Raw genomic sequence first — 12,388 nt, 5'->3', positions numbered from 1 at the left:
TCGGTGGCAAACAAGCATACGGCCAGCCTGATGGTAAGCAGTATCCGTAGCCTATGCACGCCTGTAACTCCAGAGAAGTTACATGCGCGTTGCCGACCCTAACCCCCTTCCGCCCCTCGTTGAGCTCTGGCAACCTTACTCCCCGGCAGGAACACAACACTATGAGTAGGGTCTAGTGTTATTTGGCTGCGGTTTTCTGTAAGGTGGAGGTACTTCCCCAGTTGGGCTCTGCTTTAGATCTGGAATGACATCCGCTGTGCTGTGCCCTACCACACATAAGCGAGATGACACTCACAATGCCCTTACCTCTCTAACTAACAATAACACTAACATTAAATTTAAAAAAATACAACTTAAATTACTATGGAAATCATAAATAACTAAGAAATTTCTGGACTACTAATCCCTTCGGCCAGAAGGCCGAGTTTTATGATAGTAACATTGTGACCCTGACCTCGGCAGGTGCGGCTCGAGTCGATCGGCGCCGAAGACATCGTGGACGGCAACCCGCGCCTCATCCTCGGCCTGGTGTGGACCATCATCCTGCGCTTCCAGATCCAGGAGATCGAGATCGATGTCGTGAGTACATGAATTATTAGATCGTTTTCACATTGTCAGATCCGATATTGGATGACTAATGACCTTTGGAGAAAAGCGGTGGCTAGAAAATGCCATATGCCATCAAGTCCTTTTATTTTGCATTAACGCTTTCTTTTGAAAAACAAACAATAATTAAATTTAAAAAATATATATAAAAAGGGACTTTTTCACCTTTTGCTTGTTTGTAGTCATATCATGGTCGTTTCGGTCAACATCGATATCGGATCGGACAATGTGAAAACGCTCTTACAATATCTCTGCCACATACTCGTATTAGAGAAAAATGCAGTTCAAATTCGTTCGACTTGACTTTCAGTTCTTCATTTGAGTTTGTTAAAAAAATACAACAATAATTTAACAATAAGAGGCATACTAAGTTGTATGTATAAAGAAATCCTTAATTTTTATATTTGTTTAATAAAATGATTTGAAATTAATTCATAGGTGGCAAAGACAATGACATTATGGTATTTAGGTTAACACATTTGGGTGAATCAACTTTTTTTGTTTTGTTATCCTGTCCCGTTGTCCAAGGGACAACAGTGGCACAGTTTGTTTGAAGAGACGTTGTATGCCGTTCTATTAACATGCTTAGTAGTGGGCCCATTATGGACATTGGTTATAACGACCACAAAAACGCAAGTTTAATACATTTAAGTGCCATAAAATCAGTATTTCAATGAACTTTTGTCCCCTGGACAACTAATCGTAACCATGGCAACGAGTGACGCTAAAAAGTTGATTCTCCCATTTACATTATAGTATATAATTTAAATAACGAACAAAATAAATAAACTTATCGATTTTCAGGACGAAGAAAATGAATCCTCGGAAAAGAAGTCAGCCAAGGACGCCCTGCTGCTGTGGTGTCAGCGCAAGACGAGCGGCTACCACGGAGTCCACATCCACAACTTCTCCGACTCCTGGCGCTCAGGGCTCGGGTTCAACGCCCTCATACACGCGCACAGGTGAACTTCACACTCCACCTTGACCTACTTATAAATAATTAACCTTGATTGACTTAAACTTAACGTGGCATGGACAAACAGGATAACTTATTTAGGATTTTCAATACATAGATAATACCTATATGTGATGTCCCACGGGTAAAGGTACCTTATGGTGGTTGGCGCTTATGACACGTAGCAGCGTATTCGTATAGGAACGACGTGAATAACCGCGTAAGCGCCAGCCGCCATCCATAAGATTCCTTTTCCCAGTGAACGTCACATATTATTATGTCACAAAACACGAGTACAAAAGGCAGACTGAATGCAACTTTTCACAAAAATAATCCTTTTTGAACTTGACTTTATCGGTTAACTGCCTTGCCTGAGGTCCTAATCCCGGTAGGGCAGTTCTTTGTATTTTTATAAAGTACCTAATTCTTGAGTTATTGAGGTTTTCTATGAGAATAAGTATGTATTTGTCTATAGTCCCCGAGTACACATGTTACAAGTTTGAGGTTAGGTAGATCCGTAAAATTGTGATCTAACTATATTTTTTATTTACACCTTTAGGCCGGACCTGTTCCGCTGGGCGGACCTTCCAGTTCAGGACCACGTGGAGACCCTCAACCACGCCTTCGAGGTCGCGCACAAGAACCTCGGCATCCCGAAGCTGCTTGACGCTGAGGGTACGTCATCTTAGTCATCTATTACTATAGTGGCTCTGTGAATTGTAGACCTCAAGAACCGAATAGTTCCGCCTTTTTGGAAAAATCCAAACACAGGATCGACAAAAAAAAATCCACCAATGTAGAGGAAAATCGAATAGCCGGACATACGAAAGTATTTTACCGAAGCTGACACGGGGACCTTCGCTTCCACCTTGGGAATGCAATTCGAACCCAGATTGGCGATACGAGATCTCGTGTCAATAATCTGATTCAAGATTGGCTGTTTAGAGTTGGTTTAGAGTTCTCATCAGTTAGACGTCAAATATGTTGTTTTCAAATGCATTGTTTTGATATTGATTGCCTGCATTCAGTAACAACATTTTATGTTACATTACGTTAATTCACATTGTAGCGTGGCTTTCTTATTTGGTCATCTTCTATTGGCACACAAATATCTTTATTTTTGTATTTATATTTTGTTGATATTATCCCTCTGATACTAACTGAAAACCCATAGAGATTGGGATTTCTCTTTATTATTGGCTTACCTATAAGCATATATAAGAAGCACAGGTTAGGTGTGCAGTGGTACTGCGTAAGGTATAGAATACACTTAGTCGACGCCTATTAACCATGTTTCCCGTTTCAGACGTGGACATCAACCGGCCCGACGAGAAGTCGGTGATGACGTACGTGGCCAGCTACTACCACACGTTCGCGCGCATGAAGAACGAACAGAAGAGCGGGCGCAGGATCGCCAACGTGAGTGCTTATGGCTAGTCTAGACTATGTAAATGTGCATATAATTTGTAAGACATAATGGCTCTGGCTCTAAGCGGTTTTCCACTGAATCGACTGATTATTTAACGTAGTTCAAAGCTGTGTTGTTTATATCTCGGATACAGATGACAGTCCGATTGCCCCAATTTCTCTCCAACCGACCTGTCATTTTTCTACAAAAACGGTATAAAAGCAGGATAATTGTGTTAAAAACATGGCTTATCAGATATACCTGCCTCCTCACACAATCCATCTTTGCTTTAAGTATGAAAAACCTTACAATATTTTACAGTCCTAAAGACAGTACTAAACATGCATAGAAACATCACTGTTTACTTAGGCTATTTTTGCAGTGTTATGTTTTATGGCATAGTAATCTGAGGTAAAACTGAGGTCATTAGGAGAGCAATATAAATATAATTTCCGTATTGCAGATCATCGGCCAACTGATGGACTGCGACGGACGCAAGGCGGAGTACAGCCGCCTCGTCACCGCGCTGCTCGAGTGGATCCGGCTCAAGATCGAAGAGTTGAACGGTCGGGAACTGCCCAACTCTTTGGATGGCATCCAGAGGTTGCTGCTGGCGTTTAAGCAGTACAGGACTGTGGAGAAACCTCCCAAGTAAGTACTCGAGCGGACCTGACTGAAGATCGAAGAGTTGAATGCTCGAGAGCTGCCCAACTCGTTGGACGGCATCCAGATGTCGCTGCTGGCTTTTAAGCAGTACAGGACTGTGGAGAAATCCTCTAAGTGAGTGCTTTATATGGCAGGGTTTTCTGATGAAGTTGACTGTCGAATTTATAATACTATATCATAATTTGGGAAGTAATACATCATTACAAGGATAAACATTAGCATTCAAAATATGAAATACCAATAAGGATATTTTTTTTCTTTTTTAAATATTATGGGACATTATTACACAAATTGACTAAGTCCCACAGTAAGCTCAATAAGGCTTGTGTTGAGGGTACTTAGACAATGATATATATAATATATAAATATTTATAAATACTTAAATACATAGAAAACACCCATGACTCAGGAACAAATATCCATGCTCATCACACGAATAAATGCCCGTACCAGGATTTGAACCCGGGTCCATCGGCTTCGTAGGCAGGGTCACTACCCACTAGGCCAAACTGGTCGTCAAGATATATGCGCAAAAATTGATGTAAATGGCGCAGCAATTATTATATTTCTGCTTGTTTGTTCTTAGTAAAAAAAAAGATCTTGTTTATACGGTTAAAAAACGGCGGCGGCCGGCGGCGGCGGCGGCTCTTTCAATATTAATGTGCTTGTTTAATTTTTTTTGCAATGCTGTTAATTTGTATCATGTTTTGTGAATTTATATAATGATAATATAGTAAAAAGAGCGGAAGATGTATTCTAGGTTTCCAAATATCATCTGTGGGTGGGTATTTATAAGTGGTTTGTTTGTGCAGATACAAGGAGCGGTCCGAGATCGAAGCCCTATACTTTGACATCAACACGATGAACAAGAGTCTAGTTGGAGAAGCGTGGGCGCCGCTGGAGGGGCAGCTGCCGCAAGACCTGGAGCGCGCGTGGCAGCGCCTCGAGCAGGTACTAACTATACTCGGACTATGTGGTGGTAGGAGCCTGGTGCAGCCGACGATATTTAGGGTCCCTAGATACAGGCTCAACCTAGTTTAAGGTCTGCCAGACGTCACCTAGTAAAAAAAAAGTACTTTCAGATCACCTTAAACAGAGAGATTTTTTTAAAATGTATGGTTTTGCGACTGACCTGATATAAGATGTATGTGAAAAAGAACTCAAAAACACTTATAGACAGCGAGCCAGGAACAATTTCCATGACCAATCGCTCGCCTCCCGGCTGAAAACTCGTGTAAAATAACAAATCATGAAACTGCATGTAGCATTTCATTAGGCGTAAACGCCTGAATAGCCATCAACGAATTACACAATTTACACATTACGCATACTTTGCCGCACATAAAGTGGTAAGGCGCATATTTTTTACATGTTCATTTTACAGCTGACGGTTATTCCACCGCGATACAACTGGCTGACGGTTTTTTTAGTTTAAAACAGCATCTAAACTATCATCGGACAAAGTATCAGCCGGGAGGCGATGACGGACGAAATATGCTCCGGTCTATTGTTAATAAATTCTGGTACCCTTTTAATCAATAAACATACTTGTGTATCCGTGTATACGAATACATAACCCAAAAAATCTTTAGTTTTCAAGCTCGAACTCTTAAATTACATATTATTTTTCTTTTCCGTATAAAGTTACTATGTATGCTAAAGTGGTGCGATCTGTATTCATTAGTCAGACCAAGATAAGTTGGCAGCGATTTTGACAGCCCCGACAGTGTTATTTAAACGTCAAACTTCTACGAAATTATGACGTTTACTTAACACTTGCACAGGCTGGGCTCTCAAAATCGTTGTCATTTTATCTTGGTCTGAGTCTGGCCCTCACCTGTCGGCTCGGATGTGTTGTTTGTCGGTGTCGTTATACAATATTCGCTCTATTCGGCCCGCAGGCGGAGCACGCGCGCGAGCTGGCGCTGCGCACGGAGCTGCTGCGGCAGCAGCGCCTCGAGCAGCTCAACTACAAGTTCAACACCAAGGTAACTCCGCACTCCACACACATACACTCGGCAGGCGGAGCACGCGCGCGAGCTGGCGCTGCGCACGGAGCTGCTGCGGCAGCAGCGCCTCGAGCAGCTCAACTACAAGTTCAACACCAAGGTAACTCCGCACTCCACACACATACACTCGGCAGGCGGAGCACGCGCGCGAGCTGGCGCTGCGCACGGAGCTGCTGCGGCAGCAGCGCCTCGAGCAGCTCAACTACAAGTTCAACACCAAGGTAACTCCGCACTCCACACACATACACTCGGCAGGCGGAGCACGCGCGCGAGCTGGCGCTGCGCACGGAGCTGCTGCGGCAGCAGCGCCTCGAGCAGCTCAACTACAAGTTCAACACCAAGGTAACTCCGCACTCCACACACATACACTCGGCAGGCGGAGCACGCGCGCGAGCTGGCGCTGCGCACGGAGCTGCTGCGGCAGCAGCGCCTCGAGCAGCTCAACTACAAGTTCAACACCAAGGTAACTCCGCACTCCACACACATACACTCGGCAGGCGGAGCACGCGCGCGAGCTGGCGCTGCGCACGGAGCTGCTGCGGCAGCAGCGCCTCGAGCAGCTCAACTACAAGTTCAACACCAAGGTAACTCCGCACTCCACACACATACACTCGGCAGGCGGAGCACGCGCGCGAGCTGGCGCTGCGCACGGAGCTGCTGCGGCAGCAGCGCCTCGAGCAGCTCAACTACAAGTTCAACACCAAGGTAACTCCGCACTCCACACACATACACTCGGCAGGCGGAGCACGCGCGCGAGCTGGCGCTGCGCACGGAGCTGCTGCGGCAGCAGCGCCTCGAGCAGCTCAACTACAAGTTCAACACCAAGGTAACTCCGCACTCCACACACATACACTCGGCAGGCGGAGCACGCGCGCGAGCTGGCGCTGCGCACGGAGCTGCTGCGGCAGCAGCGCCTCGAGCAGCTCAACTACAAGTTCAACACCAAGGTAACTCCGCACTCCACACACATACACTCGGCAGGCGGAGCACGCGCGCGAGCTGGCGCTGCGCACGGAGCTGCTGCGGCAGCAGCGCCTCGAGCAGCTCAACTACAAGTTCAACACCAAGGTAACTCCGCACTCCACACACATACACTCGGCAGGCGGAGCACGCGCGCGAGCTGGCGCTGCGCACGGAGCTGCTGCGGCAGCAGCGCCTCGAGCAGCTCAACTACAAGTTCAACACCAAGGTAACTCCGCACTCCACACACATACACTCGGCAGGCGGAGCACGCGCGCGAGCTGGCGCTGCGCACGGAGCTGCTGCGGCAGCAGCGCCTCGAGCAGCTCAACTACAAGTTCAACACCAAGGTAACTCCGCACTCCACACACATACACTCGGCAGGCGGAGCACGCGCGCGAGCTGGCGCTGCGCACGGAGCTGCTGCGGCAGCAGCGCCTCGAGCAGCTCAACTACAAGTTCAACACCAAGGTAACTCCGCACTCCACACACATACACTCGGCAGGCGGAGCACGCGCGCGAGCTGGCGCTGCGCACGGAGCTGCTGCGGCAGCAGCGCCTCGAGCAGCTCAACTACAAGTTCAACACCAAGGTAACTCCGCATTCCACACACATACACTCGGCAGGCGGAGCACGCGCGCGAGCTGGCGCTGCGCACGGAGCTGCTGCGGCAGCAGCGCCTCGAGCAGCTCAACTACAAGTTCAACACCAAGGTAACTCCGCACTCCACACACATACACTCGGCAGGCGGAGCACGCGCGCGAGCTGGCGCTGCGCACGGAGCTGCTGCGGCAGCAGCGCCTCGAGCAGCTCAACTACAAGTTCAACACCAAGGTAACTCCGCATTCCACACACATACACTCGGCAGGCGGAGCACGCGCGCGAGCTGGCGCTGCGCACGGAGCTGCTGCGGCAGCAGCGCCTCGAGCAGCTCAACTACAAGTTCAACACCAAGGTAACTCCGCACTCCACACACATACACTCGGCAGGCGGAGCACGCGCGCGAGCTGGCGCTGCGCACGGAGCTGCTGCGGCAGCAGCGCCTCGAGCAGCTCAACTACAAGTTCAACACCAAGGTAACTCCGCATTCCACACACATACACTCGGCAGGCGGAGCACGCGCGCGAGCTGGCGCTGCGCACGGAGCTGCTGCGGCAGCAGCGCCTCGAGCAGCTCAACTACAAGTTCAACACCAAGGTAACTCCGCACTCCACACACATACACTCGGCAGGCGGAGCACGCGCGCGAGCTGGCGCTGCGCACGGAGCTGCTGCGGCAGCAGCGCCTCGAGCAGCTCAACTACAAGTTCAACACCAAGGTAACTCCGCACTCCACACACATACACTCGGCAGGCGGAGCACGCGCGCGAGCTGGCGCTGCGCACGGAGCTGCTGCGGCAGCAGCGCCTCGAGCAGCTCAACTACAAGTTCAACACCAAGGTAACTCCGCACTCCACACACATACACTCGGCAGGCGGAGCACGCGCGCGAGCTGGCGCTGCGCACGGAGCTGCTGCGGCAGCAGCGCCTCGAGCAGCTCAACTACAAGTTCAACACCAAGGTAACTCCGCATTCCACACACATACACTCGGCAGGCGGAGCACGCGCGCGAGCTGGCGCTGCGCACGGAGCTGCTGCGGCAGCAGCGCCTCGAGCAGCTCAACTACAAGTTCAACACCAAGGTAACTCCGCACTCCACACACATACACTCGGCAGGCGGAGCACGCGCGCGAGCTGGCGCTGCGCACGGAGCTGCTGCGGCAGCAGCGCCTCGAGCAGCTCAACTACAAGTTCAACACCAAGGTAACTCCGCACTCCACACACATACACTCGGCAGGCGGAGCACGCGCGCGAGCTGGCGCTGCGCACGGAGCTGCTGCGGCAGCAGCGCCTCGAGCAGCTCAACTACAAGTTCAACACCAAGGTAACTCCGCACTCCACACACATACACTCGGCAGGCGGAGCACGCGCGCGAGCTGGCGCTGCGCACGGAGCTGCTGCGGCAGCAGCGCCTCGAGCAGCTCAACTACAAGTTCAACACCAAGGTAACTCCGCACTCCACACACATACACTCGGCAGGCGGAGCACGCGCGCGAGCTGGCGCTGCGCACGGAGCTGCTGCGGCAGCAGCGCCTCGAGCAGCTCAACTACAAGTTCAACACCAAGGTAACTCCGCATTCCACACACATACACTCGGCAGGCGGAGCACGCGCGCGAGCTGGCGCTGCGCACGGAGCTGCTGCGGCAGCAGCGCCTCGAGCAGCTCAACTACAAGTTCAACACCAAGGTAACTCCGCACTCCACACACATACACTCGGCAGGCGGAGCACGCGCGCGAGCTGGCGCTGCGCACGGAGCTGCTGCGGCAGCAGCGCCTCGAGCAGCTCAACTACAAGTTCAACACCAAGGTAACTCCGCATTCCACACACATACACTCGGCAGGCGGAGCACGCGCGCGAGCTGGCGCTGCGCACGGAGCTGCTGCGGCAGCAGCGCCTCGAGCAGCTCAACTACAAGTTCAACACCAAGGTAACTCCGCACTCCACACACATACACTCGGCAGGCGGAGCACGCGCGCGAGCTGGCGCTGCGCACGGAGCTGCTGCGGCAGCAGCGCCTCGAGCAGCTCAACTACAAGTTCAACACCAAGGTAACTCCGCACTCCACACACATACACTCGGCAGGCGGAGCACGCGCGCGAGCTGGCGCTGCGCACGGAGCTGCTGCGGCAGCAGCGCCTCGAGCAGCTCAACTACAAGTTCAACACCAAGGTAACTCCGCACTCCACACACATACACTCGGCAGGCGGAGCACGCGCGCGAGCTGGCGTGGTGTGCGGCGAGGTAAGCGTAGACGTGCACAGCACCCCTGTCACACCGGGTTACGCGCGCGTCACGCAGCGCAAGTGCGGCACACGCCGCGCAGGCGCACGCTGCAGCTCTGTCGTGCGTGCATGCTGCGTGCACATCCGCCGATATTTACGTATTATTTCCTTGAGTTTTTAAATGTTCGACAGCAGTTTATGGGCCGAAGTGGAAGAATTCCTGTCACTTTTAACGCAAAATACTCCTACGACACTACTACTCACATTATGACGTTCTGAAAACCACATGCCGTTTGAACGGCTGCAAGCGGTGCGTGCACTGTCACGCGCACGTGCACGTACACGTCTACGCACACGCAACCGGTGTGGCCTGGCCTTAATGCGTCAAGAACTCAATATTTCGACTATATCATTGGCTATACACAAAGTTTTTATTTTATACTAAAGTATTAATTCTTTAATTGATCTCGATATACTTACGGTTTTTTCTTACTGAAAGCCATTATTGAAAACTGCAAGACAGTTTGGAAGTTGTCTATTCTAAAGGCCGGCAATGCATAGCCCCTCTAGTGTTGGGCGTCCGTCCGTCCATGGGCGACGGGAATCGCTTACCATTGCAGAGATTGTGAATCCCCAAAGCCCAAATCCTCATGTAAAATAAGAAACCGTCTGTATTTTTTAAAGATCCTATACTTTTTTGTATCTCCTAAAAAATATTGTGTTGCTCTGTACGGCAGACCCGAAGATGAACTGAACCCACATACAGAACATTACTTTATCGTATGTGATGTTCGCAGTCGGTGCTCCGCAAAGGCTACCTGAAGGAGATGATCCAGGTGCTCTCGGACCCGCGCTACGGCTCCAACCTGGCGCAGGTGGACGCCACCGTCAAGAAGCACGAGGCCATCTCCGCCGACATCCTCGCCAGGTATTTTCATTTAACTTTTTTTATAAGCTTAGCATCACTTCCGTCCTCGCGCGTGACGCCATGTCAAGTTTGAAGTCATGGTAAGTAAAGAAAAAGTCACCAAGGAGATTGACCTATTTAAGATTGCATATGCTGGAGAAAGGACAGGTGCCACCGTGACTCGAGTCCCGAGGGGCCTGGCTAGGGGTTGTGGCCTTAGAGAATACTATAGACTAGCTCGGTTCCAGCCCTGGGCAAGTGGGTATTGAAGGTATCGATAATGTAGTTATTTATTATTTCAGTTTAAAGGTAATGGAGAAGATAAGGAGTAGTAGGTTAGCGTGATATGGTTACGTAATGAGGAGGGATGAATTCCATAAAGGGAAGAGAATCTTAGGGATGAATGTTGATTAACGGAGAGCGGATGGTAGACCCAAAAACGATGGATGGATTGTGTGAAAGAGGATATGAGAAAGAAAAGAGTGAGTGATGAGGTGACGAAAGATAGAGGAGAATAAAAGACAAGAACATGTTGTGCCGACCCCACACAACGTGGGATAACGGCAGGAAGAAGACGTTTGAGTCTCACGGGAGTTGTATAGATTGTGTTGTACCATCGATTATTATTAATAACCGGCCAAGAGCATGTCGGGCCACGCTCAGTGTAGGGTTCCGTAGTTACTCTTCCGTCACAATAAGCTAAACTGGAGCTTAAAGTGTAGTAAATGGTACCTTTCACCCGAGTTAAACAAATAGGCAAATTTGCATAATCAGTACCTAATTAAAGTAAGTCTTTTTACTATGAAGGGAAAACTTTTTGCGATAACTCAAAAACAGCTAAACTGATCATGTCCGCTATAGTTTTCATTTAATGTCTTTCTTAAGCTCTACTTCCACGATTTTTTTCATATTTTTTGGACCTATGGTTCAAAAGTTAGAGGGGGGGGACACATTTTTTTTTTCTTTCGGAGCGATTATCTCCGAATATATTCACGTTATCAAAAAATGTTTCTTGAAAACCCCTATTAGTTTTGAAAGACCTTTCCAACGATACCCCACACTTTAGGGTTGAAGCGAAAAAAAAAATTCACCCGCACTTTACGTGTAGGGGAGGTACCCAAAAAAAATTAAATTTTTAGATTTTATTGTACGACTTTGTCGGCTTTATTGATTTATATATCCATGCCAAATTTCAGCTTTCTAGCACTAACGACCACGGAGCAAAGCCTCGGACAGACAGACAGACAGACAGACAGACAGACAGACAGACAGACGGACATGGCGAAACTATAAGGGTTCCGTTTTATGCCATTTGGCTACGGAACCCTAAAAAATACTGTTTGACTCTTATAAACTGAAATAGATATCCTACACTAATGAAAAAGTGACCAAATCCACGGGCAGCGAGGCCGGAATCAAACGGGCTCACCTTACGCGGCTAACGTCCTAACCTAACCACTTTCTCACTTGAAGGTCTCATTGGAAGATCAGCGCTGGAAGCCACCAGCAACATGCTGAGATGAGATCATTTCGTGGCACTTTATACATTCTATGTTTTTGTTATATTATGTAATTTGTTTGTGTTTACGAATAAAATAATTCTATTCATTAAGACCACCCCGCGACCAGACCACTAGACACCACCAGATATTAAATAAAATGATTTGTTCCCTAGTTGTTTTGAGCGTTAATATGTGTGTTGGTAGAACGGAACGCTTCGAGGACCTGTCGGCCATGGCGGCCGAGCTGGTGCGCGAGAAGTACCACGGCGCGGACGGCGTGGCGCGCACGGAGCAGGCCGTGCTGGCGCGCTGGCAGGAGCTGCTGGCGCTGCTGGCGCGCCACCGGGCCTCGCTGGCCGCCTTGGCGCGCCTCATGGCTCTGCTGCGCGAGTGCGACACGGTTCGCGGCACGCTGTCGGACATGCAGGTATACATTTTAATCGTACACTCAGCCGTAAGTTAAAATATAAACTTTAAATTAAATGTTATTTTTCAGAATTTGCATATTTTAGAATTGGATTAATTTCATAACATTCAAGTTAAATTTGTAAT

The 12,388-nt window shown here is 49.3% G+C and overlaps 1 protein-coding gene across 1 annotated transcript in view; it reads left to right on the top strand.

Annotated features, from left to right (window-relative positions):
- LOC133531503 (spectrin beta chain, non-erythrocytic 5-like) overlaps positions 1-12,388 on the top strand; it is a 124,228-nt gene that overhangs the window by 31,501 nt on the left and 80,339 nt on the right. The window contains exons 5-13 of the mRNA XM_061869762.1: positions 463-579; positions 1,411-1,568; positions 2,121-2,236; positions 2,868-2,980; positions 3,433-3,620; positions 4,448-4,586; positions 5,537-5,623; positions 10,225-10,355; positions 12,041-12,263. Of these exons, the coding sequence (XP_061725746.1) occupies positions 463-579; positions 1,411-1,568; positions 2,121-2,236; positions 2,868-2,980; positions 3,433-3,620; positions 4,448-4,586; positions 5,537-5,623; positions 10,225-10,355; positions 12,041-12,263 (1,272 nt within the window). The remainder of the gene's footprint in view (positions 1-462; positions 580-1,410; positions 1,569-2,120; positions 2,237-2,867; positions 2,981-3,432; positions 3,621-4,447; positions 4,587-5,536; positions 5,624-10,224; positions 10,356-12,040; positions 12,264-12,388) is intronic.

Source organism: Cydia pomonella, chromosome 25 (genome assembly GCF_033807575.1).
Source record: "Cydia pomonella isolate Wapato2018A chromosome 25, ilCydPomo1, whole genome shotgun sequence".
Classification (NCBI taxonomy): domain Eukaryota; kingdom Metazoa; phylum Arthropoda; class Insecta; order Lepidoptera; family Tortricidae; genus Cydia; species Cydia pomonella.
Note: the sequence above shows the minus strand (reverse complement) of the source record. Positions and strands in the feature narration are given on the sequence as shown.